Raw genomic sequence first — 25994 nt, forward strand, 5'->3', positions numbered from 1 at the left:
GCAGGACCAACAAGCGCAAGAGCGGTAGGCCGTCTGTGATATCCAATGAACTTCTGCATCACATTGAGGAAACAATTCATGCAAATCATGCATTCATGTTTTGTTTTTTGGATTTTCTGTTCCTTGACATATGTCTTTAACATGGACTATTTTACATTATTGTTCACATTTTTATATATTTTTCCTTATCGTTTGATACTCTGTGGGGGCACATAGTGGTTCGGATCCCACTTTAAACTGTAGGTCCAGTTCAAATTAGCCTTACTGTGCATAAAGTGGACTTAAAACACCAACTCAATCAGTATCTTTCTTGTCCTTGTCAAACATTTTGTATTTTATTCTCATGTTCATTTTCTTATTTTACTTTGTGACATTTGATTATGAGTGTATGTGTAAAAGTGTTGTAATTTGAAATTTTCTGTATACCACAGGCCTGTAGCCAGGCAGCCCCCCCTCCCTGCCACTGCCCCCCCTCTTGACATTATGTAGAACTATTTTATATAATTTGTTTGCAGTGAAGAGTGAAAATGTAGACAGCTCACAACTTTAAGGATATATCCACAGAACATGAACAGCATTCGCTCATCTTGTTTATGAGCTGAAATCTAAGTAGTTGCAAGTATTTAGATGATTATCTAGACTTTGTAAGTTATTTTATAGGGGCTTCTTTATCTGTACCTACACTGTCCCTGTTGCACCCTCCCGTTTAGACAGGTATCTGTGAGTTTGATGTCATCATGCTAATTTCTCTTCGCATCTGCATCAGAGGTCAAGGAATGTACTGCAGGCACTGTGATTGAATATTGTAGATTTGTTTGTGTGATATAAATATCTGTATCATCTAATGGAGTGAGTAAAAGTGTGTAAGGGATGATTTCAGTATCAGTCAATTAACACTTCAAGAGATGTTTTAAAAGAAGTAGAAAAATGTAGTGTTTGAATGATATTTATAAATTCTTTAAAACTTAATAACCCCCTCCCCCCCACACACACACACACATACACATAATTTTCCTTAATTTAATACTGTTAATTTTTTTAAAAATGGACTTTGTTTACAAAGACTCCCTGAAGATCAATTCTAGCTAGGGGCCTGGTATACCATACTATAAATACTGTTTGAAATAAATAATTAAATAATTTCTGTGACAGGTGTTACAATCCACATTGGAACTAGTAGTTATCCACTTGGCAGGCTTCCAGTCTTTGCTGGCACACCAATGCCTGCTGGCTGACCTGCTGTTTCTGGATTGTCTGTTGCATCATCTGCCACCACTTGGTTTTAGTTGCTCAAGTAGCGGAATCCAAGTAAAAACAGTTCACTCAGCAGCCATTGGCATACCAGCGCTTCCTGGAAGCCTACCAAGTAGATATGTAAGCATGTTTCATGTGTATATTAATATCTTACTGTGTCTAAAGTCCCATAACATGAATAATGCAAAGAGTTGCAAGATATTGCTGCGATATTTTGTGATCTGAATCTGATACTGTGCAATGCATGTAATCAATGTTGCAAGGACTGTTACTCAATGGAATTTTGTTTGAGCTCAATTTTTAATCTTAAACGTCTGTGAAATATGTTGAAATGAATACTTCAAGTTTCAGTGCAATATTGCTTGTAGCATAAATTGCAAGCATCTGAAAAATTACAATAGCAAGTTTATATGTTTTTGCATCTCTCTTCCAGCACACATGGCATGAACTGGCAAGGCCACAGATACATGGGTTTGATATGAACTGTATTGCTATCCTTTCACGGCTCCATTTTGCATCAGGTGGTGATGAAAAAGTGATTAGGGCTTTTGAAGCACCTCAAAATTTTATCGAAAACTTCAGCAGAATCTCAAAAGTACAAATGATTACAGGTATGTAAATATCACTATATACTAGGAATAGGACAGATTAATCAGTCAGTGTATAAGTGAAATTACTGATCTGATATATCTATAAATATCTTATTATTTAGTGCAAAATTCTACCATTTTGTCAAAATTTTTTTGAACAATTTCCATGCTATACTTTTTTAAAAACCAAACATCTAAATTTGCAACTTCTTTTGCACTGCAGTCGTATCGAAACACTTCTTTATTAAGGAGAACAATGAACAATTCAGGCTCTTCAAGCACCATTTGGAATTTTATATAAGATCAGTAGAATATTGGTTATTGCTATCGGTAAATTTTATGTCTGTACTTTATCAGTATCAGCCAAAATTTCGTATCGACCCATCCCTACTATATACATTTTAAAAATATTTCTTAGTACTTAATATGAAATTGTTTATGGTTTTTTTGCAGCATTGTCTTGTTTCTAAAGCAATCATTATTTAGAGGACAGACTTGAATTCAGCAAGGAGTTTTGGTGCAAAAATCATGATTTTTTTAAAAACTAGAAATTATTTAGTAGAAATTCTATATTTTCTGTTAATGTGATTTGAACAAGGGTTCTCAGGTTACAACCAATGTTTTGAGTGCAACTATTATTCTCATCTTCAGGGATTGTACTCCATGTGATCAAAAGTATCCGGACACACTGCAAAACATGTGTTTATCATAGAGGGTGACACAATACTGCCATCTATTGCATGGTCAGTAAGAGTTTATGATAGAGGGTGACATAATACTACCATCTATCGCATGGTCAGGGATCTCAGTAGTCTGCAGACAGCGCAAGGCAGCAGTATGGGACAGTCTGAGGATCTCATGGACTTTCAATGTAGTCAGGTGGTTGGGTGCCACTTGTGTAAGAAGTCTGTGTGCAAGATTTTTACCCTCCTAAACATCACTATACGGCGAACGCTTTTAGAAGGAACATGAGTTCGGCCAATACCCAGCCAGTGTACTGCGCTGTTGCCAAACTAAGTGCTAGCGCAAGGGAAGGACAGAAAATTCGCGATGTGTCCATTAATTTTGATAATGCATGCATGGTATATATGAGTACAGTGAAATAATATAGTGAATATTTCTACACAGGATTATAATATCATATCACTGTAGCATATATGAGAAACCCATACCTGAAAGAAGCTTGAAGGTATTTATTTATTCATCACCGCTCTCGTTGTCTTCCTCGGTCTCCGCATGGACTTTTTCCAGGGAGGGGCAAGGAAGGTGCTTTTTCCAGGGGGGCAAACAAGACACATTTTCCTCCATAATAGTGTTGTTCCCTCAAAAACATTGCTTAAATTTGAATATCATATTCATGCAATAATTAACACATATTATTGTGGCTGTAATGAAATTATATGTGAAAAATATATAATTTTTGGTTGACTTTCATTTTCCAGGGGGAGGGGGCATGGCCCCCCTTGCCCCCTCCCGGACGCCCATTGGTCTCCGTGTCACTGATTTCACTCATTTCCGAATCACTCTACTGGAGGTTAATGATTAGATTTTGCACCCTTGGTGCCTGCACTACTGGTGCTAAGTTTTGAGAGTGACATTATTTAAAATAAAATGAACACTCGGAACACACATTATCGCACGAACAGGCTGTATTTAATCTTTTCACAAACTGTTCTTTGTGGCGCTCGAGTGAACGATAAGCGAATAATTTTACACCGGCCTTGCTACGAAAATGCTGAACTCAAACTGACCCAGGCTTTCAATGTTCGAGAACGCCCAGAACAATGAAGGCTCATTGTTTATATCGAGGCGAATTTAATACCCGCAGTTTTGCCTAGACACAACAACTCAGCTGCGTCAATACGGTGGCAACGAAAAAAACAGGCTGAAGGAAATGAAAGGTGTTTCCCTTGTTTCTTCAAGGAACGATAACTCCGGCTGTAGGCGACAGAAATTCATGGGATTTGGACGGTCAGGTTCAAAATGTCTTTTCCCATCTTATGATGAACCTTAAAGTGGCGAGTTTTATGAAAACTTCTTGCGTGCAAGAACAATACAGAAGATGGCTTTTAACTTCCGTGCCGCAGTCTCCTAACTGTACAATGTTGCACTCCTGCCATTGGTTATCACCACGCACACCCTCTGCGTGGCCCCACCCGATATCGCTTCTAAAAACGTGCGTCGTATAGGTCCACGTGTACAACCCAAAAGCATGCAGGCCAACTTCCCATGTTGACCTCCAGAGACTGTCTAATGTTAAAAAGGGTTGTACAGCATGGTCATCAATCATCATCCATCGCCACCATCACACAAGAATGTCGAACTGCATGAGGATCTACTCCAAGCACCAATACTGTTCGGCGCGATGTGCGGCAACTTGGTTTTCATGACCGAGCAGCTGCCCATAAGCCAAACATCACACAGGCAAATGCTGCCATGCATGGTGCAAGGAGCGTCGAAACTGGACTATAGAATATTGTGTGGTGTGATGAATCATGGTACAAAATGTGGCGATCCGATGGTAGGGTGTGGTGAATGCCTGGTGAATGACATCTGTCAGCCTGTATAGTACTGACAGTGAATTTCAGGGGATGGTGGGGTTACAATGTGGTCATGTTTCTCCTGGAGGGGCTTGGCCCCTTGTTGCTTTATCACGGCACAAGCTTACGTTGACATTTTAACCTCTTTCATGCTGCCTACCATCGAAGACCAGTTCTGGGATGACCATTGTATCTTTCAACATGACCGAGCATCCGTCCATACTGCAGGGCTTGTGGGGGAGTGATTTGATGACAACAACGTCCCATTAATGGACTGGCCTGTGCAGTCCTGATTTTATTCCCATAGAACATCTCTGGGATGTTTTGGAATGCCGACTTCGTGCTAGACCACACCGACCCACATCGATATCTCTTCTCATTTTGACGCTCCACAAGAAATGGGCTGCCATTCCTCAAGAAAGCTTCCGCCACCTTATTGAAAGTATGCTTGCGAGAGTGAAGGTTGTCATCAAGGCTAAGGGTGGGCCAACACCATATTGACTGCCAGTGTTCCCGATGGAGGGTGGCCCAAACTTGTACTTCATTTTTAGATGGGTATCTGGATACTTCTGATGACATAAAGTATGGCTCGAAATACATCCATTGTGATTATGAAAAGCAGAACTGAAAGTGCCCTTCTTTGTTTTAGCTGTTACTGATGCTGTTCTTCCCACTAGTGTCGGGCCAAGTATTTTCCCTTCAGGTACAAAATAGTGAATAACTTGTTACATTCTTCCATTTTGAAAGTGGATAATCTCTTCTGTTGCCTACAATAGTATGGTAAAGACTCGCCTGATATTGTAGCAGAGAAGAACATTTGTAGAGTTTTAACTAGGTTTGAGACAATACCAATGCCAGTGTATGATATAGGGTAGATAGTATTCAGGGAATTCATTTACCGATTCCAGTTGATGCATTTCCGGCATTTTGGTCTTTCACAGGTTCTGCAGAAATGCCACACAATACTTTTGTGGATTGATTGATTGATTTGCTTTATTTTACTTTGCTTTTTGTGTCACTTTTGGCTAATTTGTGAAGATGGGAATGAATGATGATGTGATGAAATTAATGAATGGACACTTCAAAACATCCATGCCCAGGCCGGGATTTGAACCCGTGACCCATGGCATTGCACAATGTGCTAACCACTGTGCCATATGGGCCGGCAATACTTTTTTGGAGTATAATTACGCAAAATTCGAAGTTTCTTTTTATATTGCGCAAGTTTTGTGTGAAAAAAATAATTTTGTGATAACGTGTAATTAAATATGTATTTGGATGTAATTCTAATCTTGAAACAAAGTTCTGGTAAATTGATGCATGTAATTAGAGTGGTTCATTATACTAACCACATGTCACCCCTTAACTGGTTGGATGATCTTCCTCCTCTGGTGGGAGTGAGGCCGGCAGTTGGTAGGTAGGCACTTTCCCTCTTGTGCTGTTGCACCACGGGTTATTATTTATTATTTTTATTTATAATTAGAGTGGAATATTTACACAAATATTAATCAATATTTTTGAATACTTATAATTGCTACAGTTTTTAAGCATTGTTTTCAGTATCGGTGGGAATCTGTGAGAGTATCATTATCGGTTCAGTTCTAGTTTTAACCATGGCAAAAAATTGAAATAAAAATATAGTAGAATTCTTAAAGGAAAATAGTAAATCCATCTGTCTTGCAGCTCTGAATTTTCATGCTAATACAGAGGAGAGAAGTATCCTCACAGGGCATGAGAGGTTCCATTTCATAGGGATAGTTCTTACATGAGCACTTTTCTTTTTTACAGAACACAAGAGTAATGCCCAAGGAGCCTCCGTACCTTCATTGGGACTCTCCAATAAGGCTGTCTACAATGACGAAGAGATCTTGTCGGATGATAGGCATCCTAAGGATCAGTATCCTGAATCATACTTCGTAAATGTTCATCTTAGTGGTGTGTATTTCTCATAACAGTATTTAAATTTTATTCATGTGTGTAGAAAGTAATGCATGTGACTTTAGAAGTATATGTAATGAAAGTAGGGTTTGGTACTTACAAAATGTATATAGCATTCATTTGCTATAATGTGACATTGTTCCAAGATGCCAGAGTCAAACAAATGAAAAACAACATGCCTTGTTGGTTTTGCTATATGGTACTTCCCAAACCAAACAAGAATTTCGCCAAGAGGATGCCTTGTCATGCATGCTATTCAATGTTGCATTAGAAAAGGGTGTCAGGGAAGCAGGCATAGAAACTAGTGGAACCATAATTAACAAATCATTGCAAATTATGGCATAAGCAAATGATATAGTAATATTAGGCACAATAACAAGAGCATTGTAATGAAGGGTACCAGGTTTGATACCTGGAGGTTTGGATTTCTCTTTAAACTGTAGGTCTAGTCACAATTAGCCTATCTGCACATAAAGTGAACTTAAAGACAACAACTCAACATGAATGTCTGGAATGAACAATTGTATGGAACACTGAACTGCATTGCACTCAGTGTTGCTAATTGTATGCATTAGAAGACTAAGCAATTTAGAGCAGGTGAAAAGAATAAGTATTCGTCGTGATTGATCTTTGTACCACTCCTAGTCCAGCCTACATTTGATTTAAATTTCTGGGCCTCCAAGGTGGCATAGGGGTAACGTCGTTGCCTTACAAGGGGTCCCGGGTTTGATATCCAGTGCACTCACATAGTAGTTTGGTTCCCACTTTAAACTGTAGGTCCAGTCTCGATTTGCCTATATGTGCATAAAGGGGACTTAAATCAACAAATCAATCAATGAATGAGTTAAATTTCTTCAGGAGCATGGAAATGATTGGCCGAAAAAATAGTCATATTCCCTTGAAAAACATATAATTAAGGTTCCACTGTATTGACTGAATCCTTTCAATTATACTTTGAAAAAGATTTGTAGCCTTGGCATACTACAATTTTGTGGTTCTTGAAGCAATTGTGATACCATGTTATGTTTACTTGCAGAACCACCATCGGAAGAGAACCTGCTTCAGAATACCTTGTGGCCTGAGGTCCAAAAGCTCTATGGCCATGGATATGAAGTCTTTAGTCTTGCAGCTTCTCACAAAGGATTCCTTCTTGCCTCTGCTTGTAAAGCTACAACTGCCGAGCATGCTGCTATTATTTTATGGTAAGTATTTATTCCTCTGTTGTTTCACATGAGTTGCATACCAAATGCATAAATTTTATTGTGTTTAATTTGTTCTTATTGCATACAGGTAATAAAAACCCAGCTTTGTCTATAAATTGGTTCCATGTCTATATTTGATGTTATTCTCCCCATTTGCTTTGATATATCCAGAACATTCTGTCAGGTTTTTCCTTCTCTAATCCAACATTTATTTCTAATTACGTATTTTACGTACACCCAATGCAAAATGACTTCGGACCTCATGTGAAATCTGCCATCCGTCACTTTCTAGTGTTGTTTTGTTTTGAACACTGAATTGTTTCTGCATGAACATATCTGGGAACAGTCTGTTACTGCTTATAAGCGAGTTCATTTCATTTTGTATTGTTAGTTGACACAGGAAGGGTGACTTTCGGCTGTAGTGTGTGTGATAAATTGCTGTGTTTTTGTGTGGTGCACTTTGTGTTGGATATTTTCCTACTGTATTTGTGTTGGATATTGACTACTGCACAGGTGTATTTGTGATATGCCGGGAAATACTGTAGTAGTGTGGAAAAAGCCATTATTGTATGGTGAAGTGAAAACGTCCCGATAAAGACGATATGTAAACAAACAGGTTGTGCAGAACCAACCATAATGAAGGTACTTGCAGCCGCCAGAGGACTGCCCCAACTGTCATTCCAAAGCACAAATTCGGTGGTGGCAGGCAAAGAAAAACAACCAAATGTACAGACGCTCTCCTAATGAGAGAAATAAAGAAAAACCCTCGACTGACAGCGTCAGAACTTAAAGAAATGCACCCGAGTCTGTTGGAAAACAGTGTTCGCACGATCTTGCACCATTTACAGAGAGACTTGGATTTGCTGTGTCGTACTGCTGCTAAGAAGCCACTACTCATCACCCGCTAGAAGAAAGACCGTCTTGCTTTTGCAAAGAAATATGCACACTGGACACCAGCCTCCACCTCCAGCAGTGGTTCGGATCCCACTTGAAACTGTAGGTCCAGTCCCAATTAGCCTTACTGTGCATAAGGTGGACTTAAAACACCAAATCAATCAATCACCCGAGGTGGAAGATCATCCAACCAGTAACAGGGTGACATGTGGTCAGCATGCTGAACCCCCAGTCGTCATTGTATGTTTTCATGACCAGGTTACGCTATTCATTCATAGCTCCCCATTTTCCTCACGATAATGGGTGGCCATATACACAGGCTGAAATCTGAGGAGAAAAGTTGTTACCCTTCCCCCAGGAAACTCAAACTTGAGCACATCCTGTAGCCAGAGCCCAAAGCATGATGCCTTATTCCGCACGGCATCGGTGCGGGACACATTGCTAAAGTGAGCAGTAACAGAGTTACCAAACCACCCAGACCCTGGACTAATGACAAGGTTTCGTAATTCCGGAAGCTAAGAGACTAATATGTATTATTCAAAATTCTTGAAGATAGCACAGGCCTGCATGGGTTTGGATGACTCACAGATGACTGTTGTCCCTGAATAATTTCCGCATGCTGATTCCAAAAATGAAATCCATTTTTACCCATCACGTCTATTTTTTTACAGAAAATTGCAATATATCAAATGCCTTTATTTCACAATAAAATGTGTAGTTCCATGATTTCCTCAATAGACGGCTCTGTTTAAATCATGATAAAATATTGGTTTTCTAGAATGCAAATCCTCCAATTTTGAACTATAAATGCACAAAGTAGTAAGCATGTAATCCACCTTCTATTTTCACAAGACACATTGACATGAAAATTGTAAACTTTGATTTTCGAAATTCCTCATGAAAATATCCTTCCAAAACTCAATGTTATAATGTAGTGGGTTGATTGAATTTTATGACGTGAAGAAAAATGCTGACAAGAAATTTATGTCATATCGGTCATCAGCATTAAAAATACTTGCAGAATCACCTATTTTTGTTTGTAAACATCCGAAATTTCCTTTGATTAAATATATTTTATTGCTTTCCATAATAGGCATAATGGAATGGCAAATATGATGATTTTGATTGTGAAATTGTAAAAAATCCTGATGTGATGGGGAAAAATAGATATCATTTGCATGATTAGCATTCATAATACTTCCAGAATCACCTATTGGTTTGTAAACATCCGAAATTTCCTTTGTTTAATATTTTATTGCATTCTGTAATAGGCATAATGCAATGGCAAATGTGATAATTTTGATTGTGAAATTGTGAAAAATCCTGATTTGATGGGGGAAAGTGGATATCATGTGCATGATAAGCATTCAAAATACTTCCAGAATCACCTATTGGTTTGTGATATTTTGCTTGCTTAAATTTATTTTGATGTGTTCTGTAATAGGCGTAATGGAATGGCAAATATGATAATTTTGATTCTAAAATTGTGAAAAATTCTGAAGTGATAGGAAAAAATGGATGTTATTTCCGTGATTAAAACTGAAAGTACTTTCAGAATCATCGATTGATTTGGAAACAACCTAAATTTCTTTGCATAAATTATTTTGATGCGTTTGTTGTGTTAGGTAATGCATGTAATGTAATGGCGAATATGAGAATTTTGATTGTGAAATTGTGAAAAGCCTGACGTGATCGGAAAAAATGGATGTCATTTCCGTGATCAGCATTCAAAATACTTCCAGAATCACCTATTGTTTTGAAATCATCCGATATTTTTTTCTTTTTTTTTTCAAAAATACATTGACTATAGTCAATACAGATGCAAAATATAGTTACAAATATTTAAAAAATGGAGGGGTGTAAGAGGCGATCCTTCCACATAGTACACCAAATTGTCAACCTCACTTCCACTTAGTACTCCCTGGACTGCATTTCCTATTTTGCAGACGAACGAGGCTCGGGCGACTGGCCCTATGGCCAGTATAATCCTGTGTCTTGTCCTTATGTGTGCTGAGTGTCTCTTTACAGCCTCAGCTTTTAACCAAAGTCAGAATATTTTAATATTTTATTTTCAACACGACATTACAGTTACATTTATTTTAGTTCTGTTAACCTAAGTCAGAATATTTTAGTCTTCCAACATTACAGTTATGTTATTAGTTACATTTTAGTTCAGGTAAGAGGCTGGAGCCCGTATAAAGTGAAAAAAAGGTAAAAGGTAAAGTGCTCCCCAGTGCATAGCACCATGCCATGAAGGCGTATAGGGGGTGTGGGGGTAACGCCCCACACTTTCCTGATCCGGTCGTGAGTGGGGGTGATGTGATCAGCATCACGCCCCTGACCGCCTTTATCCCCCCAGAGTTTCCCCCAGGTACCCATGTTATTCGATGCTGGGTGGGCGCTGGGGCCGCTTCCATCGTTAGAAAAGTTACCGGTGACTTACTTGGTGACAGTTATTGATTACAGCTAGTGTTCTTTAAGCTTGCACTGTACCAGGAACTGTTAGTAATGCTGGTGCCAATGACCTAAGACGAGAAATTTCTTCCAGATTCCATAAAGTCTTTGATGGTGATTTGACCAAGCCAGTTGGGCCTTATTTGGCCAATATACCATTCAGATCCAACTCCTCACGAGCATTCCATAGACATTACGAAGTACCTTATGGTATTTGCGACTATGTTCAGAATTCTATTCAAAATCTAGTGAAAGTAGGTTTGTGGTAACTGGTCGAATATTCAGATTTGGACCTTACCACTTGTTGTCACTAAGAAAGATGGCCCACTTCGCCTCTGTACTGACGTCTTGGGAATGGTGAATAAGATGATAGAAAACGTCAAGTTCCCCATTGCTATAGTCGAAGATATTTTCTCTAAGTTGACCAGATGCAAATACTTTACAGTTATTGGCCTTCAAATGGTTTATGGACAGTTGGAGCTTTCTGAAGCTGCCAAATGCATCACTGTCATTAATACACCTTGTGGATTATTTAAAGCTCGCAGACTACCTTTTGACATCAACGTAAGTGGAGATTAATATAAATATATTGGGTTGGTGCGAATGAAATGTCCGCTTTGACGTCTGGTGGGAAACTCACCTCAACAACACACCATAGGGATTGACTGAGGTCACGGGTCTAACGTCATATACTCTGTATACATCCAGCAAACAGGCTGGAGCACCCAGACAGTCAGGAGGCAGTGTGTTGCTGAACAGGGTTGTCTGAAAGTGCACCATGGAGAACACATAATTGCGAGTGATTTGTCTTTACGAATTCAAACTGGGACATTCTGCTCAGCAAGCTGCCAAAAACTCTAACCGTGCATTTGGGCCAGGAATGGTAAATGAACAAACCATTCACCGCTGGTTTGTCAAATTTCATTCCGGTGACACAGCATTGCAAAATGAACCCCGTGGCCATCGACCAACATCATGTTCGGATGAGCTCCTCAGGAACGTCGTGTTAGCGGACCCTCGGAAAAGTGTTCGTGCCATTGCAGACGAGTTAGGCATACACCATACCACTGTCGTTCGGCGGCTCCATGCGATCGGTAAAGTGAAAAAGTTGGACTCGTGGGTACCACATGATTTGACACCGGTCAACAAGACTTGCCGTCTGGAGGTGTGCAGTTCTCTGAGTGTAAGGAATAACCGGGATGGTTTCCTGCATCGGATTGTCACTTCAGATGAAAAATGGATCTGCTATGACAATCGTAAATGATCAGGACAATAGTTGGATCGTGATCAACGTCCAGGGCAGTTTCCGAAACCACCTCTCCACTCACGGAAGGCGTTGTTGCTGGTATGGTGGTCTATGGTGGGTGTGATCCATCATGTCTTTCTCAGGCGAGGTGAAACCATCAATGCAGATCGTTACAGTGCTGAACTCCATGAAATGCACCGCAGACCTCTCCGCAAGCATCCAGCAATGGTCCACAGACATGGTGTCCTCGTGTTGCACGACAATGCTCGTCCACATGTCGCGCAAAGGACGGTGCAGGCTCTCCATGAGTTGCAATATGAAACCCTTTTTCATTCAGCATATTCTCCCGACCTCTCTTCCACTGACTACCATATCTTCCGGCATTTCGATCACTTGCTGACAGGGAAGACCTTCGCTGATGATCGGGTGGTGCATCATGCCGTTGAGGAGATCTTTGTGTCGCAGACTCCAGTCTTCTATCGCCATATAATCAAATTGTTGGCTGAGCGATGACAAAAGTGTGTGGCTGCAGATGGCGACTATTTTGATTAACCAGGTATTGTAGTTTTGATTTTTTTGGACTTTGGCAATGACGCACCTGGGCTGGACATTTCATTCGCACCAACCCAATATTAATAACTTACGTTTTGCGAGTATCTATGTTGCTACCTGCGACTTTTCGGGATGCAACTGCTCCCTTCCTCAGGCTGTTCACGTTTAGGTTATATATAATTCATAACCACGTCGACCTCTCCATAGGTACAGGATATAGGATTGGTAAAAAAAAAAAAGTGCGTGGTTAAAAAACAATAAAAATCTAAAACCCATTACAGGTGCACGTCATAGTACCATGCTGTTTCCCCGATTAGAAACTGCTCCTTGGAATGTTAAAACTTTAAGGCCGTACTAAAGGCAATTTTGTGGTAATTTTTCGATAACAGATGGCAGCACCGTTTGCCATGCCAACCGAGGGCCATGTTGCCAGATCTCCGCGTAATCAAGGTAGATACATACAGGTTGGTCGATTAGGGTACTCCTTGATGAGATATGACGTCACGTTGGTTAGCATATTTTATTGAAATATCTAAGTAGATGTGGAGCAACGTAATTGTTTATCATGAGATTTTAGTTGTATGTTCTTATTGAAAAAAAAATACAACAATTTATCAGCAATGCAAGATAGTAATAGTCGTAATAGTAATATAAAATCCCTTGTATTGTATTATGTATTTCTTTTAATATTTCGAAAGCAGAAGAGAACATATAAAGATAGCTGTAGTTAATTCAAACACGAAATGCATAAAGTAAGAAGAGTAATTGAAATAATTGAAAACATTTTGCAATTACACTTGAAGCGAATGCTGCATTGACTGTAGAATTCACTTTATATGACAGTACTTGAACATATTTATATCTTTTATCGGTGACGTTAGCAGAATTTCAGTGAACATCTTGTAAATATTTATAAATATTAGCGCTCTCTAACGATCCTCAATCTTTTATCCTTCAAGTGAATAAACATGTAATTCTGCACCCTTATTTTTACTGAGTTTTAATATCGCGATTTTGAAAGAAAAATGTCAGAAGAATCCTGGATACACAATAGAATACATATTTGTTATTTTTATAATAGTTCAATATTAAATACAGTTTTGTAGCGCATCTAATTTATTTGCATGTCATGTCACCACACAATGTCCTGTTTCATAGTTCTTTACGGATTTGGTCTATTCTGGTTTTCAGTTCTGCAGCTGATGTAGAATCTTTGGAAGTATCAGTAACATTTTCAAGTAACAGTAATTGTAACTCAGTTATTTTTCCACCTAACTAGTAAGTTGTACAATTACTTTACTGCATGGAAAGAAATATTAACTTGAACCAAATGTTCTCCTCAAAGAATGGGTAAATTGACGATTATTAAAGCCGTCCCCCGTGGCGGAGTGGTTTTGTCGACCTCCGTGGTGAAGTGATTAGCAGAGCACGCTACAACGCCAGGGGTTCTGGGTTCGAGTCCCGGGTAAGGCATGGGTATTTGTGTTCGTCCAGTTGATAAGAAACAAAGAAAAATGTAAGAATTGAAAAAGTGTAAAAGTGAGAGAATGAGTGAATGGTGGGGGATACCTCCGTGTAGGGGGTATTTCCTTTAAAAAAAAAAAGAGTGGTTAGCACATCGCGTTACGACGCCAGGGGTCCCGGGTTCGAATCCTGGCCTGGGCATGGATGTTCGTGAGTGTCCATTCATCAATTTCATCATATCCACTCATCTCCATCATCGTAAACTAGCCAAAAGTGACACACAAAAAGTGAAGTAAAATAAAGCAAATCAATCAATCGATGATTATTAAAATCTCGAGACCATAAGGACAATTTTGTATTTTTTTCGTCAAGAGCCAAGTTTATTATTTATTTGTATTATAACACTTACCATATAAGACTACATACATAATCTCCAACAATCCTCATGGACAGTAATTTTATAGTTCAACAAAAATTCTAAAAAATATTTGGTTTGCTCAACAAAATGAAATGAAATGTTAATCGTCATTGCTTTGTAACAGAAGTTTACTGTGAATTTTATTGCGTCAATGTTTGTACATGAAATGTAAGAAATAAGTTATAATTTCATGAAACTTAATGCTTAGCATTTAAGATGAAACAAATCTAGAGTAAAGTAACTGTAATAATAACTATGTCAAGTACTTTCTCAAGAACAGTAATAACAGTAATTATATGCGAATTACTTTCTCAAGTGATTAACTCGGAGTTACTTTTAAAGAGTAACTATTCAAACACTGCTGATATATCATCGTGTTCAGCAACATATTAGTATGAATTGCAAGGGAAGTTGAGCCTCCACCTTGGCAAAGTGGTAACGTAATCGCCTTGCAATACAGGAGTCCCAGGGTCGATAGACGGTGAGTGTACAGTGATCGTCAAATACAAATGGGACAACTAGATCCTGAAAGTCTCCCTTCTCTGCAGTGTGTCTTGCGTGTTGTCTAAATCTACGGCGATGAGTGAATTGTAATAGCAAATTTTCAATGACAAGTTCTGTCACTGCCGTTGAGTTAGGCAACACACACATAACACATTGCAGGGATGCAGATATTTCAGAATATAGGTGTCCATTTATATTGCCGGTGACTGGATATAGTGGTTTGGATCCCACTTTAAACTGTAGGTCCAGTCCCAATTAGCCTTTCTGTGTATAAAGAAGATTTAAAAAACGTATTTCGAGGGAAGATACAATACAGTAATAAATACCATTAGAATAGAAGTTCAATAGCTTACAAAATAATTGTTTACAGGGAATACTAAAACTAGATTTTCGGGATATATAAAATCATATTTACGTTGTTGTTTCAATGCATATTTATTATTTTTCTTTATCGTACCCTGTAAAACATTATTGCGTTCTCTGAGAGCAGTGTTGGCGATTGGGTTCCAAAACTGGGAGAGGGCAGGGACACTTTAATTTCCATTGGTAGATGAGGTTTTGTATAGTATCTGCCCCTCCCCCTAATTGCCGCCACTCTCTGAGAGATATGCTTTTTGCAAATCATCATCGTATTCAGGAAGAAATTTATTTCCTTAGGATTTTTGAAAATACCTCTAAAAATTTAAACTTGCAAAAATATCAATGAATGCGTACCAATGCTGGACAGACAAGACAAGTAAGTCACACCCCTGGCACTGGTTTTTTTTCTCCTGTTTCCCCTAATATACAATTTACAATTGATGATCACTTGCTATCAGATATTATTAAGGCTTGAAACATAATTTCTTGAGCATATTTTGGACTCTTGATTTCTAGTAAATCATCACCATTCAATCAAGTGTCTACGCTAGCAAGCAAAAATGTATGTACTCTTCCATGTAAAGTTCAAACAGTCCAGTTTGTTGATTTACAGTATATTCCGCAGAAGTTTATACACCAACTGCCATTGTCGGTCCAACCTATTGTCCTTTCGTACAAATTTCAATAGTGCTCTTTACTATTGGTAGAAGACACTTCGATTAGTTTCTCAAATGCTCATCTGCAAAAGGAACAAATAAAAATAGTTTTAACATCGTATATGAGACTATGAACTTACAAAACATGTTTAAAAAATATTGATATTACATTGTTACAACCTTAGACAAGTTGAGTTAATAATGGAACTTACAGATGTTGAGTAAATGGATTTGAAAATAATGGATCCAATTGGCACTATAATGCTTAACGATATCGTCCTGTTATTAAAGGGCAGTTTGGTTCACGATATGAGCTCACTTCAATGATCTAACTTTATAATGAATGTTAAATATGATGAGCCTAAAACAGAAATTGGCAAAATAATTGTTAGAAATATTTTCATAGTAGAGTGATGATTGCAACGCTATATGGAGTGAAGTTCCTCCAGGTTCGAATCCTGGTTTCATGTATGTATTTAATCATTATCTTTGTTCAAATCATCCATTTTATCAAATCATTATTCATCATCATTGTTCCAAGGAGCAGAAGTTGGAGGTAAAATAACAGAAATACATTATGAAATGGAAATTCAGTTCCTACTATATTTTTATTTGAATTATTATAGTAGACCAGCCAAGAAGCAAAAAAACTTTAAAAAACTTTTATCTGCATGGAATGTTAATAATAGGCATCCATGTAAAATCAATCAGTCATAGGTCTGAGAGAAAAACTAGTCAAGCTTCAAACTCACTGGTATTTGAAGTAAACTATTTAGTACAAACGGCTACTGAAATCCAATCTGATATTGAACCAAATATATGTAGCATAATCAGGACAAGTTATGATTTATATGAAGCTCTGTGTCATCCACAATTAAATTATTGCCCTTGTACTTGCAAGTATGGGAGCATTTATCTATACCGGTACTCATTTTGAAATTCTCAGTAAACATACAGACTTGTGTTCGATAGACGGTAAGATTTTAGTCTCATAACTGTTAGGCTGTACTTTTACACTTTAAATATATACAGCATCAAGTTATTGGACGAAATGCACTCTTATTATGAGCCGTCCTAATTTATAAAAGGACAAGAAAACAGAAGAGCTTCATACAGTTTACAAAACCGGTTTTCTGACGTGTTTCTGTAAAGGAAGATAACAGAACTGTGTCCGAAACTTGCAACATTCAGGGATCTCACGTTACATCTATTCGAATCAAACCTAACTTAGCCTGACCTACTTAATACATATGAATATTTGCGAGCTGCTTCAAAAATAAAAAGAGACAAACTCTTGTAGAAAATAGGTCAACAAGTACTCGTTTCAACCATGTACAACGGCAAAGTAAAAAACATTCAAACAAACTACTGATTTGTAATAAACATTCCGATGTTGTACATGTAAATAGCACGAGTTTCGTAGGTTTGGAAATTAACTTACAGGAATGAAAATAGAGCATTTTATGCAATATTGATTTAATGATATCAGATATAATCTATATTAAGCTACGTATATTTTATGCTATAGTTATGATCTCAAAACGGTAGTTATTAGGATTACGCCTAACGTAAAATATAACATTCTATTCTGATTTTACATTTACAAAGAATTATCAACTTCGTTTGGAAGTTAAAAAAGTCATGCAGTGTGAAGCGATATTCTCACCGATATTACATCAGAAGATATTTCTTCAACATGTAAATAAATTATACATTTTGCCTATATTTCAAACATTTTGCCTTTGATGGATAATATTAAGCAACAAGCAATTAAATATTAAGACTTACCTTCGAGCTTGTTCAGATTTTTAACATCCTCCGTGGAATATTTGTTCCCTTGTTCTCGTATCTGTACAGAATTCAATATCCTCTGGTAGCTTGGTTTGATTTTCACTCTTTTAAGAACTTGCATTGATCATATCGTTAGACAACACGGAATGAAATATTGGCAACAGTGTATGCTAAATCTGCACCACGGAGTATATTGCGACAAAAACGCCACTTCAAAAGTTTTAATGATAAGCACTACTCTCTGAAGGTACGAAATGTTTTCATTTTTTCACATAGTATTTAAGATGCTTGCGGGAAGAACATGTGATCTTTGTTTCACCACGAAATCTTCCATACTAGTCATAAAAGAAAGAAAATGCACCGGTATCAACAAAACTACCACTTCAGCGCCATCTGTACGCAGCAGTTTGAACATGACGGAGACCTTATATTTTCTGTTATTTACTTAAATCCCTTCAATCGTAACAAAATTATAAGGTTCACATGTTCTAGTGAATAAAACAATCTTTTATATCAGAAAATTTCTTCCTTACCGAATCTATATTAGTTGTACGGTTACCCTTAGAAATTTGGGTCTATGATTTAGCATGGCTTTAGAACCCCCTTAAAACTGTCAATAGCCAAGGCCCGCGTGTGCTGCAATTGCAATACTCCAAAGTTTCCTTGTAGAGCATGAGGTCGGGCACCTCCCCCTCTCTTTCTCCTCTATTCCCCCTCCATTCCCCCCCCCCACTCCTCCTTCATTTGAGTTCACGTCAAGTCTAGCGAGAATTCCTCTTCCATTTGAGCTTGGCGTGCTACTTGCGGGGTTACGTTAAATCCTATTTTTACGTATTCCTTCCCATCCCACTTCTTGAACATCTTCCCCCACATCTCAACGATATTACCATCGTCCCTGTTTAATTTATTCGCTCTTCCTGAAACGTCGCAGGTCGCAACATAGATACTCGCAAAACGTAAGTTATTAATATATTTATATTAAATTTGTGAGTAATTCGCTCAACTTTCATCATGAAGTAAGTGGAGATATTTTACAAACACTGACTTGTCTCCACACTCATTGAGATGCTAATGGAAGTCCAAACAAAACTGAGAATGACCACAAAACATTTGTGTCTTGGAGATCACAAACTAATTTTGTCTTTTGGAACATCATGTCCAAATGAAGTTAAAATACTATAAGGGCTATACACAACAATGCATGAGCCAACTGTGAGATTAATTTGTTAATGCACAAGTAATTCCTGCCGCAGTGTACGATAACAATCAACACAACTTAGTAGTTTTAAGACCTCAGCAGTACAGCAGTTTAGAATTATTTTTTTTTTACTTTGGGCTTACGTGGGAGTCAAGGGTTCTCTAAATAGGAAATTTTGTGTAAAAAATGTTTTTCTTCTTCTAAGAGTGTTTTTTGGAAGGGGATACAACCACCAAGGGAAACTCTGTGTGTGTGTGTGTGTCAGTGAGAGAGGAAAGACAATACATCACTGTGCTTTTGATGGAGTTGACGGAAGGCAAGACGAGAGCATACTCCTCCTTTGTGTAGTCACAGGATGAAAAACCTCCATTCATGGTGGTTTTGATGAGAAAAGCCTCTTTACTTCCCTGTTTGCCCATTTTTTAATCCAAATTTCTTCTTGGAGATGATTGTTATACTGTTCATTCCAGGTGGACACTCACTTTTGCAAGACACCTGTACACTGTCATCTTTCTAAAAACACTACCTAAGCAGAAGTGCTTTGATGATGTTAAAAGACACACGAACATGCTCTCACATGTTATATACATTTATACTTTTAATTTTATTTTACATTAGAGTATAGCCCTTGGCTGAACCTCGCCCGCTGAATAAAGAAAATTTATTATTATTATTATTATTATTATTATTATTATTATTGACCACCTATTTGAGCTAATTGCAACAATAGGATGAACAATGATTAGATTAAATTCAGAAAAGGGACACTCACAAACTTCTCCATACTTGAAAATTGGGTTCAAATCTCAGCTTGGCCATGGGTGTTCTTTGTGAGCGTCCCTTTGTCAATTTCATCACTCATCCTCATCTTCATGATTAACCAAAAGTAGCAGAAATGCTAAGTAAAATAAACCAAATCAATCAATCAAAAATTAGATGGTGAAATCATAAGTGGATTGCTCACTTTGCTCAACCATTGAGGCAGCACATATTTATGCTCATTGGCTAAGTTGAATCACTCCTTTAGGTGAGTAAAGCTAACACAGCATTACAGAAGATCATTAATTTGTTTTACAGGGATGCATCAACATGGCAGCAAATTCAGAAACTTCAATCCCACAACTTGACAGTGACCCAAATGGCATTCTCTCCTGATGACAGGTGCCTTCTTTCTGTTTCCCGTGATAGGAGGTGGAGCTTGTTTGAACGCATTGAAGATAATGAACAAAATCTAGGTAAGAAGCAGAAAATTATATTAGTGTCAGGTTATGGTCAACTTTCTTTGTTTAAGGAGATTTTTAACCTGTTGGATACATGTTGCAACCTTAAAAAGAAGCAATTAGAGCAATAATATTGGCCTGAAGAACTCCCATATTATCAAGCATAATCCAATGATGAGATATTTCACAAGAACTTCAATGAGGAATAATTCAATTTATTATTTGTGAAGTATTCTTCATTTCATAGTTCTGAATATTCCACAGTGTTGCACTAACCTTTAGCTGTATGGTTTGAAAAATTAACCAAAAATTGTGGTTTGTCCAAGGTTTGAAACTATAACTGTGACATTCCACACTAGGGTTCCACTGATCTAGAAAACATGGAATTCATTGGAAATGAACATTGAAAAGTCATTAAACAATCGAAAAATATAAGGTTGTTTTAATTTGTAGTAAATTATTTTTTTTACATACTTGTAACCACTACAACCTTGCTACAGGATGTTTTACTCGGTCTCGGAACCCTGATTTTGCTTATAAAAATCAAACTATTTATTGGTCATAATGTAATGAAACTTGCTATGGACATATATTGGTGTATGAGAAGCATGATGATATGTCAGTAAGTGTTGGAAGTGGTCCCCATTAGCAGCAATGCATGCCTGCACACTTTGTTTCCAGTTTCTTCACCAAATATGGAATGGAAGACTTTTCAGGCGGTTTCCAGCCTCTAAGCTGTGCAATAAATTGTCGCTGGCATATCTTTATGTACTCCGTTTTCCAGTACATGTGAATGATTAACAGCAGGGCCAAGAACTCAGACTGGGGTGTAAGGGGTGCTCCTTCCACGTAGTGCACCCAATCGTCAACCTCACTTCCACATAGTACACCCTGGACTGCAGACTAACGAGGCTCTGGCGACTGGCTCGATGGCCAGTATAAATTTGTTTGTGTTGTCCTGTGTTTTGTTCTTATTTGTGCTGAGTACTCCTTTACAGCCTCAGCTTTTAACGAAAGTCAGAAGATTTTAATATTTTATGATTTTAGTTATGCAATGTTAGAGTTGTTAGGTGTAACGATAAGGGGCTGGACCCCATATAATGTGACGGGTGCAAAATAGCCTTAGTGCTGACGCACCCAAAATTTTAAATTCAAATTCAAAATTCAAAAAGAACTCAGACTGAAAGCACACGTCTGTATGATTGGCATTTAACAGCGCAATTGTCCAGACACATGTGCATGCCCATGCAAGGGCTAGAGAGACTGACACCATCTTCAATGATGTCACCATGCTTCTCATGCATATGTTGGTGGTGAATAAAATCTGTAATTTAATTTGAAAACTATTTATTGCAATTTGCAGATGTGCCAAAACCACAAATGTGCAAAGTTTAACTTTTCGCCTAGAGCAGTATCTGACATGTTTTGTTCATAGTTCCCTATGCTAACTTATAAGACCTAAGTAACAGTACTAAGTACATACATGTCCATCTTTTACCAATGATAATATTTATCAAACTGTTTTTTCCCAGGATATTGAATACTAAAATACTTTTATCTCAAAGTAAGATTTAGCCCATTTGTGGTTTTTTGGCATTGTTGTCACAGTATATAATATCTCCCAGGAAAAAGCTAATTTGTGAAGAAAAAAAATCTCTCAAGTACAAAAACACTTGATTTTTGCAGGTCAGTAGGATATTGATTTCTGCCAACATGTGTATCTAGACATTTCTTTCAAATTTCAATTAAACTAAATAAGTTAGAACATTATCATGAAATTATTAAAGAATTTAGTTCTAAATCATTTTAGATTTATTTATGTGGTGATTATGATATTATAAAGTTTATTTCTTTCTAAACAATTCTGTTTTGCATGAGTCGTAGTATAATCCAGTGTTCTATAAAAGTAAACTCTTGCTTAAAAATTTATTTCATAGTTTGCATTCAATTTCACATTTTGTGACAAAAAAACAAGGAAATATCCAGAATTTTCGGGGCTGGTGTTGAAGGCCTTCAAGTTTTACTTTATCGCATAAATTACACACATATTAATTTATTACTTTCAGGCTTTACCTACCAGCTGGTGGCTACAACTGATAATAAATGTGGAATTCATTCAAGGATCATCTGGTCATGTGATTGGTCACCAGATTCCCGATATTTTGCAACAAGTTCCAGAGATGGGAAAGTGGTGGTTTGGGGCAAGAATGAAGAGAAGTGTGCTACATTTCCCATCCTTGGAGGATATAGTTCCTGTTCATCTCCTCTCAACATTGCTGAATCAGTGACAGCTGTTGCATTTGCTCCAGTAAGGACTAAGCTGAACGTGTATCTTTTGGCAGTTGGTGCGGAGAGTGGGAATATAACTCTCTACAAGTGGCATCATGAACTGGAGACTGAAAGCAAAGCTTGGGAGAGCTACATGCAGTTAAGTCAAAAGTATCCTTTCACTGGTGATATATTTTTTTAATATACATATATTACATTTATAATCATAATTATAACCCATGGTGCAACCACCCATGAGGACTAGGGCCTACCTACCAACTGCCGCCCTCACTCCCACCTGCCTCATCTGACCAGTTACAGGTCCCAGTTGTTGTTGTAGGTTTTCATGACCAGGTTACGCTACTCATTTCCTCACAATGGTGGGTGGCCACTGGTAACATACTTAGGCAGGAATATCAGGAGAAAAGTTGTTACGTTTCCCCTAGGAAATTCGGGAAATTCGAACATGCATGCATCCCGTAGCCAGAGTCCAAAGCAAAATGGCGTAGATGGCAGGGCTTCAATTACATTTAGCTACAATTAAAGATCAAACTAATCTTTGGAAACTCTTCATAGACTTCAATTTCTCTCATCACCAAAAATGGTTCCCTACTTATTCCGGTAGTTTCAGTTGTGCCCATGTTAAACTCACTTGAAATACACCTGTATGTTCATAAAATAACAATTTGATATCATATACCATACTCAATTATCCGTTGTTTTCCAGAACTCATAAAATAAGGTTCTTTTTATTAGATTAGACATATAGGTTGCTCCCTTTCCTCATTTACTGTGCTGCGTAGCTACTAGTAGTATGCAATACATACGTACACAAAAGCTCTGTCTCCTCTGCAAGGCCTGTGTTATGTTCTGCCCATTTGTGTTTGTGAGTGTCCTTTCATCAATTTCATCTTACAACCATTCATCCTTATCTTTGTGATTAGCCAAAAGTGGCAGAAAGAAGAAGTAAAGAAACCAAATCAATCAGTCAATAAAAAAAATTCCTCCCTCATACACTAACAGCCTTTTCAAAACCATAAAAATTACATGTTTAAAAATTATTAAGTATTGTACATAATTTTTCATGGTAATGACAGTGTATACACAATGCATATAGGGTTGCAAATATTTCATAACATGATAATTGTGGTGTTATTTTGTCCCCCTTTTACCTGCTGGAACATTTAATTCAATGCCACACAATGGTGTATTCTGTCATGAAATAAGAATTTGTATTTTGAAGAACGTACAAATGTGCTGTTGAAAGAAATACACCATCTGAATCAGTTCAGATCCTGCCTATTTTTAACGAGTATGTCTACCATTTATCCCTGAAACATTCACAGTCATTTGTGGCCTTTTATTTTCATGTTGTATTTGCATCCTGGATACATAAGATTGATTACCTGTAAGAGTAATTTACCCAAGTTCAATTCAGATCAAACTAGTTTATTAGATTGCAACACTTTAGCCAAGATTACGTCATGAGAACTCTGGTTCTGCCTGTGCAAACCTTGGAATTTTGACCTACAGAAGCAATAAAATGAAGGCTTTGTATCATAGACTTTACTATGAGATAGACATCCAAGAAAGGTTCAGCAACAGATTTCCTGAAATTCAGAAATTGGAATTTCTTTAATATAATGAACAGAACAACTCACTTTTCCAAGGAACATATTTTTATAATGTTCTATTAATTTTGGTGGCAATGGCTACTGATATTAATACATCATCATTTTTTTAGTAGTCAGCCTTCATTTTGCCACCTTTTCCTGCTTTGACCTTCTTTTTTTAGGAATGCTGGGCCTAATATGGGGTTATGACTCCCTTGGGCATGCCACTGTTATGAATCATTATTGAAATCCCATGGGAGATATTTATATTTTCTCTCTTTTTTTTAACTGAAGTGCCTTTTATTTACTCATTACAAGAGTACTTGAAACTTTCAGGCTCTGATTAATTTGAACAAATCCTGCAACCAGCAGGTTGGTTGAAAGGACATTCTCTGTTTTGAAGAAGGATCATTCCATGTCAAATCGACCAATTTCAGAAAAGTTCCCAGGTCATGGTTTTTTGATTTGGATTAAATTTGGCATGAAGGTTCAATCTTGTCTGGAAGGCTTGTATTCCAAATATTAGGTTCCTCCGAGGAATAGTTCTGGTGTTATAGTCTGTGGAAGAAGGTGATAAGCAACAGAAAATGTGATCCAAATATGAGCCTAAGAGCTAACTTCAGGACTCAATAACTTTGGAACTATTGATCACAGCCTAGTGATATTAACACACCAAACAAACCTTCCATCAAGGAACACGTGTATTGCATCAAAATACCCTCAGCTTGTTTATGTTAGCAAATAAAATACCTCAAAATATGCCTTAAAAAGCCTTACCTGTCAAAAAATGCATATTTTGTGTGCCTGCTGTTACAACTGTAATCCAACCAGGAAGGTGGCATTAATTTTTCTAGTAACCCTGATATGAGCTCAGTATGCACACATTATGTCGTCTCCATATATATATAACCCAATCCCTATTATATGTGGTTGAATATGCAACAAATTGAAAAATCACCGGAAAATGGTGGAGCACAAAAGGGACAAGAGATATCCAAGCCAAGTTGCATACACTACATAATTAGTTAGACCTTCCTCTAATGTGTGTCAAAATTTCAATTTGTTATTGCAAGGCCCTAGTGCACAGTAAAGGTAGACCCTTAAACGCCCAGCGTGTTTTCAGTGGGAAGTTTAAAATTGTGCAAGGTTTGAAATGAAGATTTATATCTCCATAATTACAAATGCTGTAGTTACAAATTATAGCTTGTTTCTTTCAGTACAGTCTCAGCTACACGCCCATTGTTGAAAAGATCCAATTTGTACTAAACCAAATAGAAGAAGAAGACGAAATTTAACATCTTATATTTTCTTCACAAAGTTTCAATTTCGTCGAGATGCCACATAGGCAATGCCATGACGTGAGGGTTCAAAACAGTTCCTGCGTATTGCCTAATATGTATTTCATTCTCGTAGCAAGAAGTGTGCATCCAAAGTTTTAGCATCCTACATCCAAAGTTTTAGCAGAAAATATTTGAGCTCTGTAACTGGTTTCCGCTTTGAGTTAAAGGTCTTTGAAAATGCTCATTTTTCTCAAAATTTGGGCCCGAAACTTACCTGATTAGAAGGGTCTACCTGATGGCATAGTGTTTACGTCGTAATTTTATAATCGAAGGGTCCTGGGTTCGATACCCATTGGAGGCACATAATGGTTCGGATCCCACTTTAATAAACTGTAAGTCCAGATTAGCCTTCCATACATAAAGTGGACTTAAATCTGAAATCAAACCAATATCTGGTTGGAAACCTAATAATTTGATATTTACAGCATAAAGAGGTACCTGTAAAAAAAATTGAGATTGTTGTTACATGGATAACAAAGTTACAATGGGGGG

The 25994-nt window shown here is 37.6% G+C and overlaps 1 protein-coding gene across 1 annotated transcript in view; it reads left to right on the plus strand.

Moving 5' to 3' along the window:
• The window catches only part of Elp2 (elongator complex protein 2), a 71685-nt gene that overhangs the window by 42841 nt on the left and 2850 nt on the right, over positions 1 to 25994 (plus strand). Inside the window, exons 9-13 of the mRNA XM_083120536.1 lie at positions 1688 to 1865; positions 6173 to 6319; positions 7359 to 7524; positions 20139 to 20296; positions 22348 to 22720. Coding sequence (XP_082976662.1) covers positions 1688 to 1865; positions 6173 to 6319; positions 7359 to 7524; positions 20139 to 20296; positions 22348 to 22720 — 1022 coding nt within the window. The remainder of the gene's footprint in view (positions 1 to 1687; positions 1866 to 6172; positions 6320 to 7358; positions 7525 to 20138; positions 20297 to 22347; positions 22721 to 25994) is intronic.

The sequence above is a fragment of the Lepisma saccharinum genome, chromosome 4 (assembly GCF_977018435.1).
Source record: "Lepisma saccharinum chromosome 4, izLepSacc3.1, whole genome shotgun sequence".
Classification (NCBI taxonomy): Eukaryota; Metazoa; Arthropoda; class Insecta; order Zygentoma; family Lepismatidae; genus Lepisma; species Lepisma saccharinum.